This window comes from Molossus molossus, unplaced genomic scaffold, assembly GCF_014108415.1.
Source record: "Molossus molossus isolate mMolMol1 unplaced genomic scaffold, mMolMol1.p scaffold_m16_p_9, whole genome shotgun sequence".
Taxonomy (NCBI): Eukaryota; Metazoa; Chordata; class Mammalia; order Chiroptera; family Molossidae; genus Molossus; species Molossus molossus.
The window spans coordinates 102955603-102978980 of record NW_023425403.1 but is presented as its reverse complement, the minus strand read 5'-3'; the positions used below and the strand labels follow the sequence as shown (position 1 = coordinate 102978980).

The 23378-nt window shown below is 38.1% G+C and overlaps 1 protein-coding gene across 5 annotated transcripts in view; it reads right to left on the bottom strand.

Moving 5' to 3' along the window:
- Positions 1-23378, bottom strand: part of LOC118622623 (mitochondrial intermediate peptidase) — a 176240-nt gene that overhangs the window by 130992 nt on the left and 21870 nt on the right. For all 5 annotated transcript variants that reach the window (XM_036250048.1, XM_036250047.1, XM_036250044.1 and 2 more), the window contains exons 7-9: positions 22712-22868; positions 5253-5301; positions 3161-3221 (exon numbers count right to left, since the gene is read on the bottom strand). In XM_036250048.1, coding sequence (XP_036105941.1) covers positions 3161-3221; positions 5253-5301; positions 22712-22868 — 267 coding nt within the window. The remainder of the gene's footprint in view (positions 1-3160; positions 3222-5252; positions 5302-22711; positions 22869-23378) is intronic.

The window sequence follows — 23378 nt, the reverse complement described above, 5'->3', positions numbered from 1 at the left end:
TAATTAATGTTGACATTATTGTACATGTCCCCCCTTTCTCCTCCTTTGCCCAACTCCATCCACCATCACCACACCCTCCCCCGCAATCCTTCACCACATTATTGTCTGTGTTCTTGGGATATACATATGCTCCCTTCCCCTGGCCCCCGCCAGTCTGTTCCATGTATCCATGTTTCTGGTTCCATTTTGTTTGTCAGTTTGTTTTGTTCATTAGGTTCCACATATTTCTCTGACTGGCTTATTTCACTTAGTATAATAATCTCCAGGTCTATCCATACTGTTGCAAAGGGTAAGAGTTCCTTCTTTTCAACAGCTGCATAGTATTCCATTGTGTAAATGTACCGCAGCTTTTTTATCAGCTCATCTGCTGATGGGGACAGTGGGCTATTTCCAGATCTTGCTATTGTAAATAACGCTGCTATTTTAATAGGGATTACACTGAATCTATACATTGCTTTTGGTAATATGGACATTTTAATGTTAATTCTTCTAATCCATGAACACAGTAGTTCCTGAATTTCTTTCTTCAATGTTATACCTATAGCTTTTAATATATATATTTTTTTCACGTGATTACTATGCTTTCTTCCCCTAGAATATAAACCTCATGAGGGCAGGAAACTTGTTTGCATTTTCCCCTATTATATCCTGGTGGCCTCCTGGACACTGCCGATACTCAGTATTCACTCAATAGCTATTTGCTGAATGAGTCGACAGCCCCTTCCAAACAGGATTGCGTAACGAACTTAGACTATCAAACAGAACACCTGGCGTTGAGTAAGAGCTCCGCAAATGTTAGCTTCCATCCTTATTACCATTATCCTTCAAATTTCAGTTTAAAAATTGTCTCATTGAATAATAAGGGTTCTTTCTCGTGGTCCATGATGATATGTCTATCACACATGTACACCAATGTAAGATGCTTGTAGGTTTATTTTCTTTCTCCCCATGAGTTCCTGAAGGTCAGGAACAGCATCCCTGGACCTCTAGCCCAGACTGTTCAGTTCCTGGCACATACTTCCTTCAACAGATGATCACTTACTATCTGCTAGATGCCAGAGTACAGGCTCTATCCAAGGGTACAAAAAAAAAAATCAGACATGGCCCCTGTGCCAAGGAGCCAATGATGTTGCACGCAGTAGAAAGATAGGAGTCAACAATCTGAGAACACGGAAACAAACAGTACTCCCTGTCTGTGACGTCGTACCATGTGACACAGGGCTAGGAGAAGGGTATTTAAATCACCATGGAAGACCAGGAAATATATGAAGGTAAGTTGAGTTTTGAAGAATGGGTCACTTAATCCAGGTGAGAAAGGGGGAAAGGCATTCCTATGTATGGTATTTGTGAATCATTGGAAGCTACTACCATGCTGGCTGGCACACAGGTATCAGTTAGAATTGAAGAACAAAAGAAGGAAAGCAAAGCTAAACTAAGTGAAGAAAGTACATGAGCACCATACTGGCATTAGCAGCCAGAAAGGACACTAGCGTGGCTGAGAGGGGCAGCAGCGGATGAGGCTGGAGCAGCAGGCAGGGTCAAACTCGCCAAGGGCTGGGTGGGAAAGCTAAGAAATAGGGAGACATCGAAGAATTACAAGGCACAACTGAAATATTTTAAACAAGAGAGTGACGGGATCAGATTTGGTTTTTAGAAAAATCCCTCTTGTGGCAATTCATTCATTCATTCGTTCATTCACTCTGAGTACCTACTCTGTGTCTAACACTGAGCTAGGCACATTGCTAGGCACTCAGAATCCAGGATGGTCTTGAGGGAGGCCAGACAAAAACCAGTTTGGCAACAACCTTGGTGAAAAGTAATAATGACCTCAACCAGGGCTGTGGCAATGAACATGAAAAGGAAGAAAGGTGGAATTCTCAAGAAGGTAGAATCTATAGGACTTGATAAATTATTATAAGGGGGTGGGAAAGGCATCTGGAGGGGTTGCTAAAAAACAGACTACGGAACCTAGGACTCAGTGGGCCTCATGTGGGCTCGTGAATTTGTACTTCAACAAGGTCCCAGACGATGCTACTGCTTCTGGCCCAGAGAACACACTTTGAGAATCACTGGTATAAGTCGAGGAACAGGGTGAACAGTGGGGCCATTCACCCAAACACAGACGTTGTGAGAAGATGGGCATTTAACAAATACCTGGCTGAATAACCTTCATCAACAGCTATATAAAAATGTCTAGGGAAGACAGTTTCAAGTCATATTAACTTTTAATAAATTAGCGTTTGGCAACACATTTTATTTTTTCTCTTTCTACATTTATCAAAGTTAATTCTGACTCATTACCTAGTTTCTTAAGTGGATTTGCCTACCAAGCCAAAGTATACAGATGACTAGTTACTTTGCTAGAGACAGCTCCTACCATAAATTGAAAAACTGACATGCTACTCTAGGAACAGGTGAATTTGATAACATTCATCTCTTTCTGAGTGGCTGCATCTGGGAAGCTGATACAGCAGCACCCACAGAAGAATGGCACAGACCACCCCAGCAATCCTGCAGCGCCCTCACACCACAGGGGAAGCAGGGTCCTAGTACCTGGAGTCCCATTACTCTCAGGGCACCCCAATCACTTGGCCAGCATTCTGACCATAAAGACACGTTAGTCTGTACTATAATATCATGTAATCATTTGATCTTGGGATTAAAAACAACACAGGTATTTTTCGGGTATACTTTGTCAATAATATCAATTTATTTACTTGAGTTCCATAAATTAGCAAACAAATGAGTCAACTGCAACATTAACACTGATGGATAAAATGGTCGCCTGCCAGATCAAGCCCACACCAAGGCTCCTGAAAAGTTGCTTCAAGCAGAGAAGCCGATTTCTACCGAATGGAGACAAACTTTGCATGAGTGTATATTAACATACATGTGTTAATACACTATTATATGTGTGTGTGTGTGTGTGCACATATACATTATGTCCACTAACCAACCAAGATATACTGGATTTCCTGGAAATGTCAGACTCAGACATCTGGATCAAATATTTAAATGCCTTTATTCACCAAAACCAAGGATCAGAAACAAAACAACATACGCTTTCAGTATATCACAGGAAAGTTCTAGGCAGAAGATAATGACCTCAGCTGATAGACTGTTTATGTTATAATAAAAATGTTCCAACAGAGTTACTTACAGAATTTTGAGGATTTAGTTTCATTTTCATTCCTCGTATCATCTCAAAATCTTTTAGAGTTCTGTAACACAGGTTTGTCATTAATGTTAGGAAAAAATTTTAGTAACTATATGATAAAAACAACTAGTTTCCTTATGTTACATTCCAATACACATGATAAAATTATAAGTAATCTGTAGTACAAATATAAACAAAACAGTATTAATCCCAACTTTACATGTGTTAGAAGAGAGAGAAATATATATCATCAGTAAATGATGGCAATTTCTACCTTAAAAAAGCATCTTGAGCCCTGGATGGTTTGGCTCAGCGGTCAGAGCATCAGCCTGCAGTCTGGAGAGACCCAGGTTCGGTTCCCGCTAAGGGCACGCACCTCGGTTGCAGTTTGTCCCCGGCCCTGGTCGGTCGTGCGGGTGGCCGCCACTCGATGTGTCCCTTCACATCGATGTTTCTCTTTCTCTCTCTCTCCCTCCCACTCTATCTGAACAAAATATCGAAAAATGTCCTCGGGTGAGGATTAAAAAAAAAAAGCATCTTGACAGATAATATCTTGAAAGTACTAAAGCTTGGAAAAATTAACAATGTAACAGAAATATACAAAGTATAAATCCACAAATTTTAAATCACTACTTTTAATTATACCTTAAAAAGGTATGAAACTAACATACTGCTTTCTGTAAAAGAATATTAACATTGATTATATTTAAGATTACTATTCATAATTTCTCCCCTATAGAAAAACTCTAGCTGGACAATAATCAAACGCATGCTTAATATTTGTGGAATATAAAGTTTCTGTTAGAATGAACTCCTATAGATAACTAAAAATCTGAGGATGTTTGCTCAAAATATAATCTAAGGTACATACAAGTGAAGAAAGAATACTAACACTTAGCCAACAAAGCAAAGTAGAATAAATTCTCAAATAACTGCATAATTAACATGTACTCTTCATTTTATCAAAGCCACAGTGGTTCACTGCATTTAAAAAGTTTAGAATTTATAAATATAACCCAAAGTAGAGAGAACTGGGTTCTAAGGCACGAGTTTATAATAGAAAATGGACATTTGAGCTAAAATTTAACATGTTTGTGTAGTCAAAAAGGCAAACAAAATTTTAGACAGAATTATAAGAAAGAAATGAGAAAACACAACCCTCTTTCTTTTTTATTAAATTTACTGGGGTGATACTGGTTAATAAAATTATACAGGTTTCAGGTGTACAATCTATGGTACGTCATCCGCATACTGCACTGTGTGCCCCCCAAAGTCAAATCTCCTTCTATCGGCATATTTGTCCCCTTTACTCCCTTGACCACCTCCCCCAGGCCCCTCTACTTCTGGTAACCACCATGCTATTGTCTGTGTCAATAATTTTTGTTTGTCCATTTGTTGTTTTCAGTTTCATGTCCCACATGAGTGAAATCATACGGTTCTGGACTTTCTCTGGAACATGACCTTTTTGTTTACAAACCATGGCCTGTCCTTCCTGGAATCCCAGGTGTCTGGCACCTACTGGAGCCCCGTCCCTTGAGCAAACAGCGGCGGACTGCCAGCAAAGGACCAGTGACCGCCAGAGCGGGCAGCGGGGAAGGGATGAGTGCTCCGAAGGCCTCGCTGCGGAGAGCAAATACCTCCGCTTGACAAACAGTGACGCAGAGTATCACGAATATCTCAACATACACAAGGTCAAAACACAGGCCGGTTTACCAGACTTGTGGGCTGCCAATATTTAGGCCAAAAGAAGAAAAATACTATTTTCTAAACTTGTCATAAAATGGGTGGTACAAACTAAAATATATAGTTTCAAAAACATCTGGAAAATTGTTAACTTATACATTAATGATGATTTCCTAAAGACAAATTATTAATCAAAGGGGACAGCCTAAGTTTTCAAAGTCGTCACTTTAGAAAGACAACTACGTGCCTTCAAAGCATATCTCACAGTTTAGTCTGCTGATCAACTGTCCATAGATCTGTCTCAATTTTCCAACACTTACATTCTTAATAGGTCACTTCCTAAGTTTTTATAAATCAAGTATTTAATAAAAACAAAGGACATATATTCTAAAGAGTAGAATTAAAAACCAACCTTTCCGAAAGTTTGTCAGATAGTTTTTCAAGGAACTCCATGACAGTCTCTAAAAATAAAATCCAAAAGAAAATATCTTTAACTACATAAAGAAATGAACATACCTGTTAAAATTGTAAGCTGATGATCATTATACACTACAGTGCCCTTAAAGTGATGATTTTCAAAGGGAAAGCAGGATTGCTACATATACTAGGCACATAATAAATATTTCTAGGTAATAATTTCCCTATCAGAAAAACAAATTCAACTGACAAAGCAATAACCAAAGGCTTAGATTATATCCCCAAATGAAGAGTTAATAGGAGGCTAAAGGAAAAATTTCAAATTTCACACTGTTTCTATCTAATATGCGTAAGAAAAAAAAGTTACTTAGACATGTCTAATTTTTTTTTAGTTTTAAAGAGACAGCTAGACTGATTTGTTTATAAAACTCAGTGCAATTTAAAAGCATGATTCACTGAAATACAGATTTTAAAAATCAATGTTTTTTAGGGTATCTATCTTTTAATACACAGCTGCAGAGTATTCTATTCAGAATCAATACCAAAAGAATATATAGCAAACTTAGAACATTAAAATTTAAAGACCTATTAAAATTTTAAAAACACTTAAAATATTTCAGCTGTAAATCTTAATAGTTTACAAACTCATAAAGCCATATGGTATAGTGTAATTACCATTATTCCCCATGATAGGAAAGTATTCATGTGTATTTTTGAATTTAGCATTTGCGCCATTGATTTATAGAGCTTTTATATGTATTTTAGAGTTTGCCACAAACACTGTTTCTGTATTTGCCAGATGATCTTTTATACGGTTTTCAGGTTTTGCCCTCTTCGATGTAAGTTACTGCTTCCTGAGTAAACTGAAAGGCTGAGGAAAGAATGGAGGTTAACCTGAACCAAGAAGCCAGAGGTTCCTGCCACTGCACTAAGTACAAGCCTTGTACTCAGTAATCCTGTAAGTTCTGCCTTGTGCACCACATTAGATGGTATTTGGAATTAAAAAAAACCCCTGTTATTTAGTTTACAATACAATTTCATTTCAGGATATCATACCAGCTGCCACAGAAAACTGCTTTCAAATACATCTCTGTATATCCTTTTTGTTTCTAAATAACCATTTTTTAAATTAACTTTTACCCATTTTGGTTTTCAAACTATCTTATATATGAAAAAAATCTACCTCAATGACTCTAACTAGAAAACTGTGATAGTAAAAAGAAGAGGTTTGAAACCCCCGGATTAAATGAGTGCCTAACTGGAAAATTATTTCCTAATTTACCTGTCACATCAACACCCACCTTAACCTTTGTCTACCGTCATTCCACCTTCGTCTCTTGAAAGCTCACCATCCCTCAAGTGCCCAACTCAAGTCTCATGTCCCTCCTGAAACATTCAACAGCCACTCAAGCATCTGATAAACTTCCCAAACTCCTAAAATCCTTTGGCATTGTTTTGTCTATACTACTCACTGGCACTGAAAAGACACTAACCTGTATTGTTATTTATCTTTTCATGTACAAACCTAGCTCCCCAATGAAATTTTAAATCCTCGAAGGACACAAGTCACACCCTATCTGACAATATGCACAACTGTTTAACTCCAAACATACCTATACATGATCTCACTAACCACTTAGTGATGGTGATTTGCTGGTAATGATAATGGACATTTTCTGTGGCAGGTCCAGTGCCCTCCAATACGTATCACTCAAACCAAAGGTCAACCCCCAACCTTCTTCAGCTGGGACCTGTCCTCAGCATTTGAGTCAGCTAATCATTTTTCTTCCTTTGGCTACTAGGCCGACACCCTATGTTCACTTTTCTCCTTTCAGACTGCTCCTTCTTGGTGGCCTTCACTGGTATTTCCTCATATCTGTGACCTCTTAGGCTTGGAGGGTCCCGGAGCTCAGTCCATGGACTTCGGTTTCTCACTAAATGCACTCACCCCCTTGGTAATCTCATGACTTTAAATAAAGCCCCAAATTTATATCTCCATCTCAGAACTCTTGCCTTAACACCACAGTTGTGTATAACGGCCTATCAAACACTGCCACCTGAACAGCAATTGGCATCTCAAACTGAACTTGAACCAAGCCAAGCTCTTGGTCTGCACATCTTAGTTGACAATAACTCACTGTCTGTCCAGTTGCTCAGGCCAAAAGCCTTACTATATATCCAGAATTTGATAAGTCTGAAGAAGATGGCGGTGGGCAGGACCAGAGTAAGGGTGTGTGTGAGAGTGTAAGCAAGTGCGAGACAGAGTGTGAGTGGATGCAAGTGTGGATGAGCAACCTCAAGCTGTGCAGAAACATGGGGCAGAGGGTTACTGTGCTGTGGACAGGGAACAGCCAGCTACCGTGGTAAGCAACTTGTCAGGGTGCTTCTCCCTGCGTGGCCAGAAGGCCCCACCATTTTGGAAGATCCCTGGTCTTCTCTGGGTAGAGGCAGTGGGAAGCGGCTAGGGCCAAGCGACCTCAGTCTACCAGTGTGCCTGCACCATCGGACCAGTGGACCCTACTGTGTCAACAAGGACCAGCACACAGTGATGGTACTGTCAAATGTCAAAGTACCTGCTCAGGGAAGCAGCAACCGGTCGGGAGCCAAACACCACCCCCACAGCAGAAGCCTGATCAGAGCTGAGCACCACCTCCATAGCAGTAGCGCCAGCTTAGAAGCCCAGCACCTTCCCCCACAGCAGCAGTGACTGGGCGGGAGTGGAGCCCCACCCCCCACAGCAGCTGTCGCTCGGGAGCAAACATCCATCCCCAGACAGCAGCAGCACAGATCAGCAGTTGAGACCAATCCCTAGCGGCATCCGCAGAGGCTGATCAGGAGTGGTGCCTCAGCCCAAGCAGCAGCAAGGCTGAAGCGTGGAGACCCACCCCTGACAACTGCAGCAGAGGATTTGGAATGGAGCCCCTCTCCCAGCAGGAGCAAAGTTCCAGGAGCTGAGCATGCCCAGACCCCACAGCAGCAGAGGATTGGAGCTGAAGGCATGCCCTGGCAACAGCAGCAGCAATAGCAGCACAAAATGGGAGCTCACACTCGCCCCCAGCAGCTTCAGCAGCGAATGATCAGAAGCTGAACCCCACCAGGCAGCAGAGCACCTCACGAACACACTAGCTGAACCCAGCACTCCAGCAACACACCAGCGGGACCCATACACCTCAGCAGGACATGGGCTGAACCCATGCACCCAAGCAGCACGCCAGCTGGACGAACGCACCCCAGCAGTACCTACCACAACAGACCAATACCAGCCGCCGGTTATAAATCCTCCAGGACCCACAGTAGGCAAGAGGCGCCACTCACCAAAACAGCCTGGGAGGCCCAGCAGCCTTATTTGATACACACTACCTGTTTACACATCCCAACATCCCTCATCGGGCCAAGAACTAACAGACTGCTAAAATGGTAAGACAAACAACACCCAAATGAAAGAAAAGAAGAATCATCAGAAAAGAAACTATATGAAATAGAAGCAAGCAACTTGTCAGATAAAGAATTCAAAGCAATGATTTTAACAGTGCTCAAACAATTTAGTGAGAACTACAAGCAACTTAATGGGAATTATAAAGACCTCAGTGGGAACTACATCAGCTTAAAAAAGAGGTAGAAGCTATGAATAAATATCAAGTGGAAATAAAGAATGACATACCTGATATGAAAAATACCTTAGAAGGATTCAATAGTAGATTAGAAGAAGCTGAACACCAAATCAGTGAGTTAGAAAACACGGCAGGAAAAAAAACACCCAAATAGAGCAACAAATTGATGGGGAAAAAAAAATAAAAAGCAGGAGGAATGTTTAAGGGAGCTTTGGGACAATATGAAAAGTAACAATATTCGCATCTTAGGGGTACCAGAAAGAGAAGAATTGAAGACTAGAGAACCTGTATGAAAAAATGACAGAAAACTTCCCTAATCTGGTGAAGAAAAAAATTACACAAGTCCAGGAAACACAGAGTCCCAAGCAAGATGAATCCCAAAAGACCCACAGCTAGACACATCATACATAAATGACAAACATTAAAGACAAAGAATCTTAAAAGAAGCAACAGAGACACAGAAAGTTACTTACATGGGAGTTCCCACTAGACTGTCAGCTAATTTCTCAATGAAACGGTACAGGCAAGAAGGGAGTGGCATGAAGTATACAAAGTAACGAAAGGCAAGTGTCTGACTCTAAGACTACTCTATCCAGCAAAGCTATCATTCAAATTTGAAGGTAAAATAAAGAGCTTCACAGACAAAAAAAGCTCAAGGAATTTACCACCACCAAACCAGCACTGCAAGAAATGCCAAAGGAACTGTTGTAAGAAGAAGAAGAAACAGAGAGAGGGAAAGAGGAACAGAGGCATAAAATAAAAATGGCAACTAATGAATATCTATCAATAATAACCTTAAATGTAAATGGCTTAAATGCCCCAATGAAAAGTATGAGTGTGTGTGTGTGTGTGTGTGTGTGTGTGTGTGTGTATATATATATATATATATATATATATATATGCTGACCCACCTGACAACAAAACATTCACACAGGATGAAAGTGGAGGGATGGAAAAAAATTTTCCAGGCAAATAAAAATGAATAAAAAGCTGGTGCAGCAATACTCATATGTGATAAGATAGACTTCAAAACGAGGGCCATAATAAGAGATAAATAAGGTCACTACATAATATTAAAAGGATCAATCCAATAAGAGAATATAACCCTGGTAAACATATATGTACCAAATACAGGAGCATCAAAATATATTAAAAAGCTTCTGGAGGACTACCAGGTAGAGATCAATAGCAATACAATCATAGTGGGTGTCTTTAACACCCCACTGACACCACTGAATAGATCTTCTACATTAAATGTTAACAAGGACATAGAGTCCTTAAATGACGAACTAGATCAGTTGGACTTAATTGATATTTACACAACATTTCACCCCTGCAGAATATACATTACTCTCAAGTGTGCATGGGACATTCTCAAAGACAGACCACAAGTTAGGACACAAAGTATGTCTCTACAAATTCAAGAAGACTGAAATCATATCAAACATCTTCTCAGATCACAATGGCATGAAGCTAGAGATCAATTACAATAAAAACAGTCAAAAACATTCAAACACATGGAAGCTAAATAGCTTGTTATTAAACAAAGAATGGGCCCTGGCCGGTTTGGCTCAGCGGTTAGAGCGTCAGCCTGCGGTCCTGAGAGACCCGGGTTCGGTTCCCGCTAAGGGCGCGTACCTCGGTTGCAGTTTGTCCCCGGCCCTGGTCAGTTGTGTGGGTGGCAGCCACTCGATGTGTTCCTTTCACATCGATGTTTCTCTCTCTCTCTCTGTTCCCCTCTCTCCCTCCCACTCTACCTGAACAAAGAATGGAAAAATGTCCTCGGGTGAGGATAAAAAAAAAAAAAAAAAAATTAAAAACAAAGAATGGGTTGCCAATGAGATCAAGAAAGAAATCATAAACTTCCTGGAAACTAATAAAATAGAACACACAATAATTTTTAAAAAAATCTATGGAATACAGCAAAAGCAGTCCTGAGAGGGAAATTCATAGCAATACAGGCCTACCTTGAGAAAGAAGAAAAATTTCTAATGAACTATCTAACCAACAACTTAAAGATTTAGAAAGAGAACAAAGAGAAAAACCCAGAGTTAGTAAAAGGAAGAAGATAATAGAAATCAGAGCAGAAATAAATGACATAGAGGCTAAAAAAAACACACACAAAGGATCAATGAAACCAAGACCTGTTTCTTTGAAAAGAAAAAAAAGATTGACCAATCTTAACCCAGACTCACCAAGAAACAAAGAGACAGAAAAAAAATTAATAAATCAGAAAAGAATGAGGTGAAGTAACAACGGACACCACAGAAATACAAAGGATTGTAAGAAAATACTACAAACAATCATATGCCAACAAATTCAACAACCTAGGCAAAATGGACAAATTCTTACAATCATATACTATTCCAACACTCAATTGGGAAGAGTCAGAAGACCTAAACAGACAAATAACAATTGAGGAAATAGAAGAAGTAATCAATACAATCCTAGTTAACAAAAGGCCTAGTCCAGATGGCTACATAGAGGCGTTGTACCAAACATTCAAAGAAAAACTATCACCTATTCTCCTCAAACTATTCCAGAAAATTCAAGAAGGTAGACTTCCAAGCTCTTTTTATGAGAACAGCATAATCCTAATCCCAAAATCAGATAAAGACACTACAAAAAAAGAAAATTAAAGGCCAATATCCCTGATAAGCAGAGATGCCAAAATCCTAAACAAAATGTTAGCAAATCAAATCCAGCAATATATTAAAAAAATTATACACCATGATAAAGTGGAATTTATCTCAGGGATGCAAGGCTGGTACAATATTCATAAATCAATATATGTGATACATCACATAAATAAAATGAAAAATAAAAATCATGGGATCATATCAACAGATGCTGAAAAAAGTATTTGACAAAATGCAGCATCCCTTTTTGATAAAAATTCTCACCACAGTGGGAATAGAAGGATCATATGTCAACATAATAAAGGCCATTTATGGCCAACCTACCACCAACATCATACTCAATGAGCAAAAACTAAAAGCATTCCCCTTAAGAACACGAACAACAGAGGGATGTCCACTTTCACCACTCTTATTTAACATGGTACTGGAAGTCTTAGCCACAGAAATCAAACATGAAGAAAAAATAAAAGGAATCCAAATTGGAAAGGAAGAAGTGAAACTGTCAATATTCGCAGATGACAAATATTGTACACAAAAAACCCTAAAGACTCCATCAACAAACTACTAGATTTAATGAATTAATTTGGCAAAGTAGCAGGATACATATCAACATCCAGAAATCAATGGCAATTTTATACATCAATAATGAACACACAGAAAGAGAGAATAAAAAAAGAACCAACACCATTTACCATTGGAACAAAAAAATTAAAATACCTAGGAATAAACTTAACCAAAGAAGTAAAGGACCAGTTCACAAAAAACTATGGGACAGTGAAAAAACAAATAGAGGAAGATATAAAAAAGTAGAAGCATATACCTTGTTCATGGATTGGAAGAAATAACATCATTAAAATGTCCATACTACCCAAAGCAATCTATAGATTCAATGCAACTCCCCACTAAAATATCAAAAACATATTTCACAGAACTAGAACAAACACTCCATTAGTTTATATGGAACCAAAAGAGACCCTGAATAGCCACAACAATCTTGAAAAAGAAGAACAAAGTAGGAGGGATCACAATACCAGATATCAGGTTATACTACAAAGCAACTGTAATCAAAACAGCCTGGTACTGGCACAAGAACATGCATATTGATCAACAAAACAGAACAGAGAACCCAGAAATTGACTCAAGACATTATGCTCAATTAATATTTGACAAAGGTGGCAAGAGCATACAATGGAGTCAAGACAGCCTCTTTAATAAATGGGGTTGGGAAAATTGGACAACTACATGCAAAAAAATGAAGCTATGCCACCAACTTACACCATACACAAGAATAAACTCGAAATGGATAAAAGACTTAAATATGACCTGTGAATCTATAAAAATCCTAGAAGAAAATGTAGGCAACAAAATTTCGAACATAATATGCAGTAGAATTTTCACTGATATACCATCTAAGGCAACAGAAACAAAGGAAAAAATGAACACATGGGATTACATCAAACTAAAAAGCTTCTGCACAGCAAAAGAAATAACCATCAAAATGCAAAGGTAACCCACTGTATGGGAGAGCATCATTGCCAATGATACATCAGAGAAGGGGTTAATTTCCAAAATATATAGAGTACTCATACAACTCAACAAAAGGAAGACAAAGAACCCAATTAAAAACTGGGCAGAGGACCTAAATACACACCTCTCCAAACAGGACATACAAATGGCCAAGAGACATAGGAAGAAATGCTCAACATCACTAATCATCAGAGAGATGCAAATTAAAACAACAATGAGGTATTACCTCACACCTGTCAGAATGGCCGCCATCAACAAATCATCAAACAACAAGTGCTGGCGAGGGTGTGGAGAAAAGGGGACTCTAGTACACTGCTGGTGGGAATGCAGACTGGTGCAGCCACTATGGAAAACAATATGGTGTTACCTCAAAAAATTAAAAATTGAACTCCCACTTCTAGGAATATACCCTAAGAAGCCTGAAACACCAATTAGAAAGAATATATGTACCCCCATGCTTGTAGCAGCACTATTTACAATCGCTAAGATCTGGGAACAGCCCAAGTGTCCATCAGTAGACGAATGGATAAAAAAAGCAGTGGTACATACACACAATAGAGTCCTATGCAGCTGTAAGAAAGAAAGATCTCTTATTTTTTGAGATGACATAGAGGGACCTGGAGAGTATTATGCTAACCAAAATAAGCCAGGCAGAGAAAGACAAGTATCACATGATCTCACTTATCTGTGGAATATAATGAACAAAATAAGTTCATGAACAAAACAGACCCAGAGACATAGAAGTAGGGCTCAGAATGACAAACCTCAGAAGAAGTGGACATGAGGGGAAGGAAGAGATAAACCAGAGAACGTATGCATATAAACATAGCCAAAGGACATAGACAACAATGCTGGGGGCGGGGGGCTGGAGTGGGAGGAGGGTGTCAATGGGGAAAAAAGAGAAACATCTGTAACAAAAATAATTTCTAACATATAATAAGAATTCAGTAAATATTTGTTGAATCAATGAATGAAACCAGAGAATGTAGATGATATAAGATAGGGCACTAGGTCTCAAGCAGCCTATAGAAGATTATACACATGGGTTGGCAAAAGTAGGTTTACAGTGGTGAGTTTCTTCTTGTATAATTATTTATTAATCATTGCATTATTATTTATTAATTATTGCATTACTCTTCATAAAAACAACTGTAAACCTACTTGTGCCCACCTCGTATACACTTGGGTTTCAGCTCTCCCACTTTTCAGTACAATAATCTAACCTTAGATTCCTTACCTGTGAAATGGATACAAACACATTCCCACAAGGCTATAGATGTAGTAAGTGAAATAGCCTAGAATAAGCACTAAATAACATTATAACTGTGTATAAGTAGTATAACATAGTATAATGTAAAGTAATAATCAAAATCTGCCCTCTTAGCGCAGTAGGGAGAACATCAGACTCATAAAGTAATAATCATATACTGTATTATAACAATCTGGTGACAACAGCAACTAAAGAAAAAAATATAAAATGATATATCTGCTTTGAAGCTAAAGTATGTGAAACAAATTGTGCTTTAAGGATTCAGGGACAAGGGAGTCCAAGGGAAGTGAACACGTTTAACAGGCTTCAAGAAAGAGGGGGGCTTTGAGCTGAGCAGTGGAAAAGTCAGACAGGATGTTAATAGATTGGTAAGTGGGAGCTGTTCCCAGGCTGGAAACAATATAAGCAAAAGAATGAGTGTGACGTACCAAGGCCTAGCAGAGCCTGGACAGGGCAAGAAACATGGCCTTTACAACAGAGTGAGACACAAGATAGAGTGGATTTAAGAAAACTTTGGAGAAGATAAGAGCATGCTAGAGAAAGAAGGGATAAACAAAAAAGAAATAAGGACAGGCAGAATAAGGATGTGATGTTCCGCTCACACAGAGTCTACTTCCAGTGTCCCCTCCCCACGTGAATGGCACGTCTGTCCAGGTGCACAATCAGAAACCACAGGATCCACCACACTGTCTCCTCCCATCCCTCCACCTATCACCAGGCCTTGTAAATTCAACCTCCAAAGTATGTCTTGAATTTGAACCACCATCACAACCACCCTTATCCTCAATCAATCTCAACTGTAACTATAATCTAATAAATGTCATTGAAAAAACTCACTATATACATTTATACTATATTGTATAACATTTTCTCTTATACATTATAAATCAAACAACTCAACAAAGTACAAGGCAAGTTTATTGCAAACCCAAGGAAAGATGCTTTTCCCTAATCCAGAATACCTTCTCAAGTAGCACTCTTCTCTCTGAAAAGGAAGTTTATAGGACTAAGTGTTCTGTAAGACCTACCCTACATATAACCTGAGTTCACCAGAGTATTGATCTTTTACCCTCTCTCACATTAATTTTAACCATTTGGATAAATGAAATATAGAAAGTAGTTAAAATGAAAGTTAAGTTAAAATAAAAACAATTTAAATTGGCATCAATGAAATTTATTATTTGCTCTTAACATGGGCATAAAATAAAATACCTTGGATGTACTGAATATAAAATCCAAGTTATTAGCTCTTTTAAAATTGTTACTATGTGAAGTTGTAGAAAAATCTCAGTAGATGGGTCTCTGAGATTAAAAATAGAACACTAGCCCTGGCCGGTTTGGCTCAGCGGTTGGAGCCTGTGGACCAGAGAGTCCTGGGTTCAGTTCCTGCTAGGGGCGTGTACCCAAAAAAACAAACCCAGCTATTTAAAATCAGAAACTCAGGCTTCTGGTCCAAGACAGGAAGACCCTGAACTCTCCTCCTCCTAGGAACACAACAATTATACACCTACAGATAGAGAAATTCCCTCTAAAGAAGAACTAAGCACTGACTGAACAGCTTCTGCACCACAAACGAGAGGGAGAACACACAGAAATGAGTAGGAGAGGCGGAGTCAGGGTACCACGGGAACCCCACCGGCAAGCACCAGCTTGTAGTACAGAAGCATCACTGGAGGGCCTGCTCACAACTTGCCGCCCGGGGGCACAGCGAAAACACTGGTTTAAAGGGTACCTAGACTATACGGGACAGAAATCCATTTACTAACCCCAGAGTTTCTGCCAAACAGGAGGGTAACTGTGGGAACTCTTCTCTGGCATCACAGGCACTGCAGAGCACCGCTGGTGGTCCTCCCCCGCCCCCTCGATGGCTCGGTAAGAACGTGATCCAGACACGCTTGCTGCCTTCCGGGACTGTCACAGTACACACCAGGCCCCAGGCCCACACCGGCTGAGACCTGTCCTGGGGACACCCATGGCTCCTCACCTACTCACCTACATCTCAGGCCTGGGCGGTTTACCCTCAGGACGTCTAATAGATCACTCCTGCTTCAGTTACAGCTCTAGGCCTCAGCGTAGCTTGTCTCCAAGGCTACCTACGTCTTGAGCCCACTCCAACTGCAACTCCAAACAGCCTCCCACTGTGGCTTGCTCTCATAACTCTCCACAAGTTGCACCCACCCTAGCTTCAGCTCTGGGCCCTGATGTGGCCTGTCCCTAGGACTCCCCATGCCTAAGCCCACTCCAGCTACAGCCAGTCTACTGAGGGGCTTTGGTGAGGCTTGCCCCAGGGTCTTGACCTCCAACTGGCTCGTCACGGCAGCCCATGTGGGGCTTACCCCCAGACTCTCTACCGCCCATGCCCACTCCAGGTCCAACTCCAGCTGGCATGCAAAAAAACAAACAAAAAAAACAGGCATACACATTCTACAAAGGGGGAGCTCCAACAAGATGGGGAGCTTGTTCCACCTAAGTCATAGAAACAATCACAGAGAGACAGCCAGAATGAGGAAATAAAGAAATTGTTCGAAATGGAACAGGACAAAACCTAAAATAGAGATAAGCAATCTACAATAAAAGAGTTCAAAACACTAGTTATAAGATGATCAATGAATGCAGGTGAAGAAAGATGAGCTCAGTGCAAACTTCAACAGAGAGATAAAATATAAATAAAACTAAAAATACAATAACTGAAATAAAAAATATAGTAGGGGAAATCAACAGCAGATGGATTGATGCAAAAGAATGAGTCAGCAAGCTGATAGACAAGGTAATAGAAATCATCCAATTAGAGAGCCAAAAAAAGGATAGTTTATCCCTCAGACAACATTAGCATACCAACAGTTGCATTATAAGGGGTCCCAGAAGAAGAAGAAGAGAGAGAAAGAGACAAAAACCTATTTAAAGACAGCTTCTCCAACCTGGTGAAGAAAAGAGACATCCAAGTCCAGGAAGTGCAGAATATGCCAAACAAGTTAAACCCAAAGTGGCTCACACCAGGACACATCATAATTAAAATGCAAAATGTTCAAGAGAAAGAGAAAATCTTAAAATCAGCAAAAGAAAGGCAGCTAGTTTTGTACAAGGGATTCCCCCATAAGACTATCAGTTAATTATTCAGCAGAAACTTTTCAGGCCAAAAGAGAATGGCAAATATATTCAAAGTGATAAAAGAAAAAAATCTACAATTAAGAATACTCTACCCAGCAAGTTACCATTCAGAATAAAGGAGAGATGAAGAATTTCCTAGACAAGCAAAAGCTAAAGAAGTTCATCACCACTAAACAAGTTTTATAAGAAATGTTAAAGAGAATTCTTTAAGTAGAAAAGACCAAAACAAAGAAAAGAAAATATAGGGAAAAAGTGTCACTTGTGAAGGCAAACATTTCATAAATGTAGTGGATCAACCAATTATAACATTATTATATTATAAAGGGTATAACCAATTATAAAGGGTAAGAAACATAAGTAGTAAGAGCACATGTTACTTCAGTAACAAATTAAGGGACACACACACACAAAATTATAAAATATGATGTCACATAAACATAGCAGGGAAAGTTAAAAAATGTAGTGGTTTTAGAATGCATTCAAACTTAAAGGACCAACAACTTAAAATAGGCTGTTATTAATATAGTTTGTTATATATAAATCTTATGGTAACCATAAATCAAAAAATCTAATACATATATTAAAAAAGTAAAAAGGAACCCCCAAAAAGCACTAAAGAAAGTCATCAATGTATATAAAAGGAAGAATGGAACATAGGACAACAAAAAAGACCAGAAAACAATTAATAAAATGGCAATAAGTGCATACCTATGCATAATTACTATATATGTAAATGGACTAAATGATCCAATAAAAAGATACAGAAGAGCTGAATAGATTAAACCAAAACCAAAACCAAAAAATAGCACCTATGGATATGCTGCCTACAACAGACTCACTTCAGATAAAAAGATTCAGCCCTGGCTGGTTTGGCTCAGTAGTTACAGCGTCGGCCTGAGGACCAAAGGATTACGGGTTTGATTCCCAGTCAAGAGCATGTACCTAGGTTGCAGATTCGATCCCTGGCCCTAGTCAGGGTTGTGAGGCAGGTGACCAGTCAATGTGTCTCTCTCATATTGATGATTCTCTCTCCCTCCCTTCCACTCTATCTAAAACTCAATAGAAAAATATCCTAGGGTAAAATTAACAACAACAACAAAACAACAACAAAAACACAGACTGAAAATGAAGGGATGTATTTAATGCAAATACAAATGAAAGAAAGATATATTGATACTTAGACAAAGTAGACTTTAAAACAAAGGCTGTAAAAAGAGACAAAGAAGCGATCAACTCAACAAGAAGCTATAATCCTTGTAACTCTAGGCACCCAAAGTAGGATACACCTAAATATATAAAGTAAATATAGAGGGCTTTAACACCCCACCTGGATAAAAGAATAGATCAACCAGACAATATCAACAAGGAAACAGTGGCCTTAACCAATAAATTAGATCAGATTACTTCAATATTTATAGAACATTCCACCCAAAAAAAGAATACACATTTTTTTCAAGTGGACATAGAACATTTTCCAGGACACACCATGTCAGGCCAGAAAACAAGTCTTAGTAAAGTTTTATAAAATTGAAATTATATCAACCTTGTTCCCCAATCACAATGACATGATACAGAAAATCAATTACAAGAAGAAAACTGGAAAAAATGCAAAATGTGGAGGCTAAACAATATGCTACTAAACAAGCAATGGCTTAATGAAGAAATGAAGGAGAACATAAAAAGTATCTGAAGAGAAATGAAAATGGAAACATAATGATCTAAAATTGTTGGGACATGTCCAGCTGGTGTGGCTCAGCGGTTGAGCATTGAGCCATGCACTAAGAGGTCACCAGTTTGATTCCGGCTCAGGACACATGCCCAGGTTGTGGGCCAAAGCCCTAGAGGGGGGCGTGCAGGAGGCAGCCAATGGATGTTCTCTCTCATCAATGTTTCTATCTCTCTCCCCCTCTTACTTCCTCTCTCTAAAATCAATAAAGGAAAAACATTTTTAAAATAAAATCGGGACATAGCAACAGCTGTTATAAAAGGAATACAGGTCTACCACAAGAAATAAGAAAAATCTCAAATAAACAATCTAAACTTACATCTAAAGGATCTAGAAAAGAACAAAGCCCAATGTGAGTAGAAAAAAAGAAAATAATAAAGATCAAAGCAGAAATAAAAGAGAGACTAATAAAACGTAAGTTAAAAATTCAACATAACTAAGAGTTGGTTCTTTGAACAGATAAAAAAATAAACAAATAACAGATAAACATTTAGCCAGACTCATCAAAAAATAAAGAGGGAAAAAATAAAATCATAAATGAAAGAGGAGAAAATGACAAATGACACAACAGAAATACAAAGGATTTTTTTTTTTATCCTCACCTGAGGACATTTTTTTCTATTTTTTGTTCAGATAGAGTGGGAGGGAAAGAGAGAGAGAGAAACATCGACGTGAAAGGGACACATTGAGTGGTTGCCACCTGCACAACCCAACCAGGGCTGGGGACAAACTGCAACTGAGGTACATGCCCTTAGTGGGAACCGAACCTGGGTCTCTCTGGACCACAGGCTGACGCTCTAACCTCTGAGCCAAACCAGCCAGGGCAAAATACAAAGGATTTTAAGAGAGTACTATAAACAATTATTCACCAACAAATTAGACAACCTAGAAGAAACAGAGGAATTCTTAGAAATACATAATCTTCCAAGACTGAGTCAGGAAGAAACAGAAAATCTGACCATACAAATTACTAGAAACAAAATAAAATCAATAATCAAAAAACTCCCAACAAACAAAAGTCCAGGACCAGATCAGATGGCTTCACAAGTGAATTCTATTAAGCATTCAAAGAACAATTAATACCTATGTTTCTTAAACTATTTCTAAAAATTTAAGAGAAGGGTATGCTTCCAAACTCTTTAAACGAGGCCAGTATTACCCTGATATCAAAACAAGATAATTATTTTTCAAAAAGTATAGGCCAATATCCCTAATGAACATAGATGCAAAAAAGCTGAAAGCTTTTTCCCTAAGATCAGGAACAAGGCATCCCTGTCTCAGTCTCACCACCTTTATTCAACATACTATTGGAAGTCCTAGCCACAGCAATCAGACAAGAAAAAGAAATAAAAGGTATCCAAGTTGGATAGGAAGAAGTAAAATTGTCATTATTTGCAGAGGACAATATACTATACATAGAAAATCCTAAAGGTTCCACCCCCCCCCAAAAAAACTATTAGAACTAATTAATAAATTCAGTAAAATTACAGAAATAAAAATTAATATTCAGAAATCTGATGCATTTCTATACACAAATAATAAACTAGCACAAAGGAAAAATATTTTAAAATACCATTTATGATTGCAGAAAGAATACCTAGGAATAAATTTATCTAAGAAAATAAAAGACATCTACTCTAAAAACAAAAGACACTGATGAAAGAAATTGAAAAAGACACAAAAAATAGAAGGATATACCATGCTCATGGATTGGAAGCATTAATAGCATTAAAATGTCCATACTACCCAAAGCAATTTACAGTTTCAATGCAATCCCTATCATAATACCTATGGCATTTTTCACAGAACCAGAACAAACAATCCTAAAATTTATATGGAACTACAAAAGACCTTGAATAGCCAAAGAAATCTTGAGAAAGAAGAACAATGTTAGAGGTATTACACTCCCTAATTTCAAACTATAGCACAAAAGTATAGTAATCAAAACAATATGGCACTGGCATAGAAAGAGACACATAGATCAGTGGAACAGAATAAAGAGCACAGAAGTAAAAACACACTTATATATAGTCAAATACTTGCCAACAAGGGAGGTGATAATATATAATGGAATAAAGACAGTCTCTTCAATAAGTGTGTTTGGAAAACTGGACAGATGCATACAAAAAAAAAAGTAGACCATTTTCTTACACCATATACAAAAATAAACTCAAAGTGGATTAAAGAATTAAACATAAGACCCGAAACCATAAACCTACTAGAAGAAAACATAGGCAGTGAACTCTTGATATCAATCTTAGCACTATCTTACTGGATATGTCTACTCAGGCAAAGGCAACAAAAGCAAAAATAAACAAATCAAACTAAAAATCTTTTGCAATGTGAAGAAAACTATCAACAAGATGAAAAAGCAACTTACTGAATGGGAGATGGTATTTGAAATGATATATCCAATAAGGGGTTAATATCTAAACTATATCAATAACTCATACAACTCAATATCATAAATATAAAAAAGTCCAAAAAAAAAATGGGCAGAGGACCTTAACAGACATTCCTCCAAAGAAGATATACAGATAACAAACAGATACATGAAAAGATGCTCAACATTACCAATCATCAGGGAAATGAAAGTTAAAACCATAATGAAATATCAACTCACACCTATCAAAATGGCTATTATCAAAAAGACAACAAATAACAAGTGTTGGTAAGGATGTGAAGAAAAGGGAACGCTTGTTCACTGTGGGGGGAATGCAAACTGGTGCAGCCCCTATGAAAAACAGTACAAGTATTCCTCAAAAAATTAAAAATATAACTACCGTAAGGCCCAACAATTCCACTTATGGGTATGTTTCTGAAGAAAACTAAAGCTGTAATTCAAAGGATATGTGCACCCCTACATTCACAGCAGCATTGTGTACAATAGCCAAGATATGGAAGCAACCTAGGTGTCCATCAACAGATGAATAGATAGAAAAAAACACTGTGGTATATATATATACAATGAAATATAACTCAGCTATAAAAAAGCATAAAATCTTGTCACTGTACACAACATGGATGAACTCAGAAATGATTATATTAAATAAGTCAGACAGAGAAAGACCAATACTGTGTGATTTTACTTAAGTGGAATCTTAAAAAAAAGAACAAACAAAACGAAACAGAAATAAACTCACAGATACAGAGACAGCTGCCAGAGGGGATGGGGGTGTGAGGTTGGGCAGAAAAGGGAAAGAAAATTAAGAAGCACAAACTTCCAGTTATAAAATAAACTATGGAGGGGTTCTAGGGGGGGAAAAAGGGAGAAACATCTGTAACAAAAATAAATTAATAAAAATTGGAGGAAAAAAAACCATGGGGATGTAATGTACAGCGTAGGGAATAGAGTCAATAATATCAACTAACTGTGTATGATGACAGATGGTTACTAGACTTATTGTGGTGATCTTTATAAGGCATATAAATGTTGAATCATATCTTGTACACATGAAACTAATATAATGTAATATGGTATGTCAACTATAATTAAAAATAAATTCAAAAAAATTTTAAGTCAGAAGTTCAGTTCCATAAAAATTCTATTAAAAGTTGGATAAACAGGCTCACCTGGATTTTTAGCAATTGTTCCTTGGAGAGCTCTGTGTGAATATGTAGAATACCCTACTAACTTTGCTAGAAGATCTCTGTTGCTGAGCAATTCTTCTAAACATCTCAACTGACCAGCATTGGGATAAAGAAAAATTTTATAAGCAGCTTCTCGCACCTATATTTAAATAACAAATGATTCAAGATGTAAATACCATGATACAAAGTCCTATGCAATAATATAGACTAACTTTCACCACAATTTAAATAACCAATGATTCAAGATGTAAATACCATGATACAAAGTCCTATGCAATAATATAGACTAACTTTCACCACATTATTCTTCAGGTGATCATTGCTATAAAAATTAAAAAATGGTTTGCACAAGGTAAATAAAGCTTTTAGACTCATAAACTAGTATGAGATACAACACACTTGACTAGTTTTTTGTTATATAGTATGGTCAGACAATTGTATCCAGTCCATGTGCCATAAAGCACCTTTACCCAGGTGAAGACTAACATATATTAAAATCTAAGTAGTCTAGCCCTGGTTGGGTGGCTCGGTTGGTTGGAGCATTATCCCATACACCAAAAAAGTTGTGGGTTCAATCTTGGATCAGAGCATGTACGGGAGGCAACCAATCAATGTTTCTCACATCAATGTTTCTCTCTCTCTCTCTCCC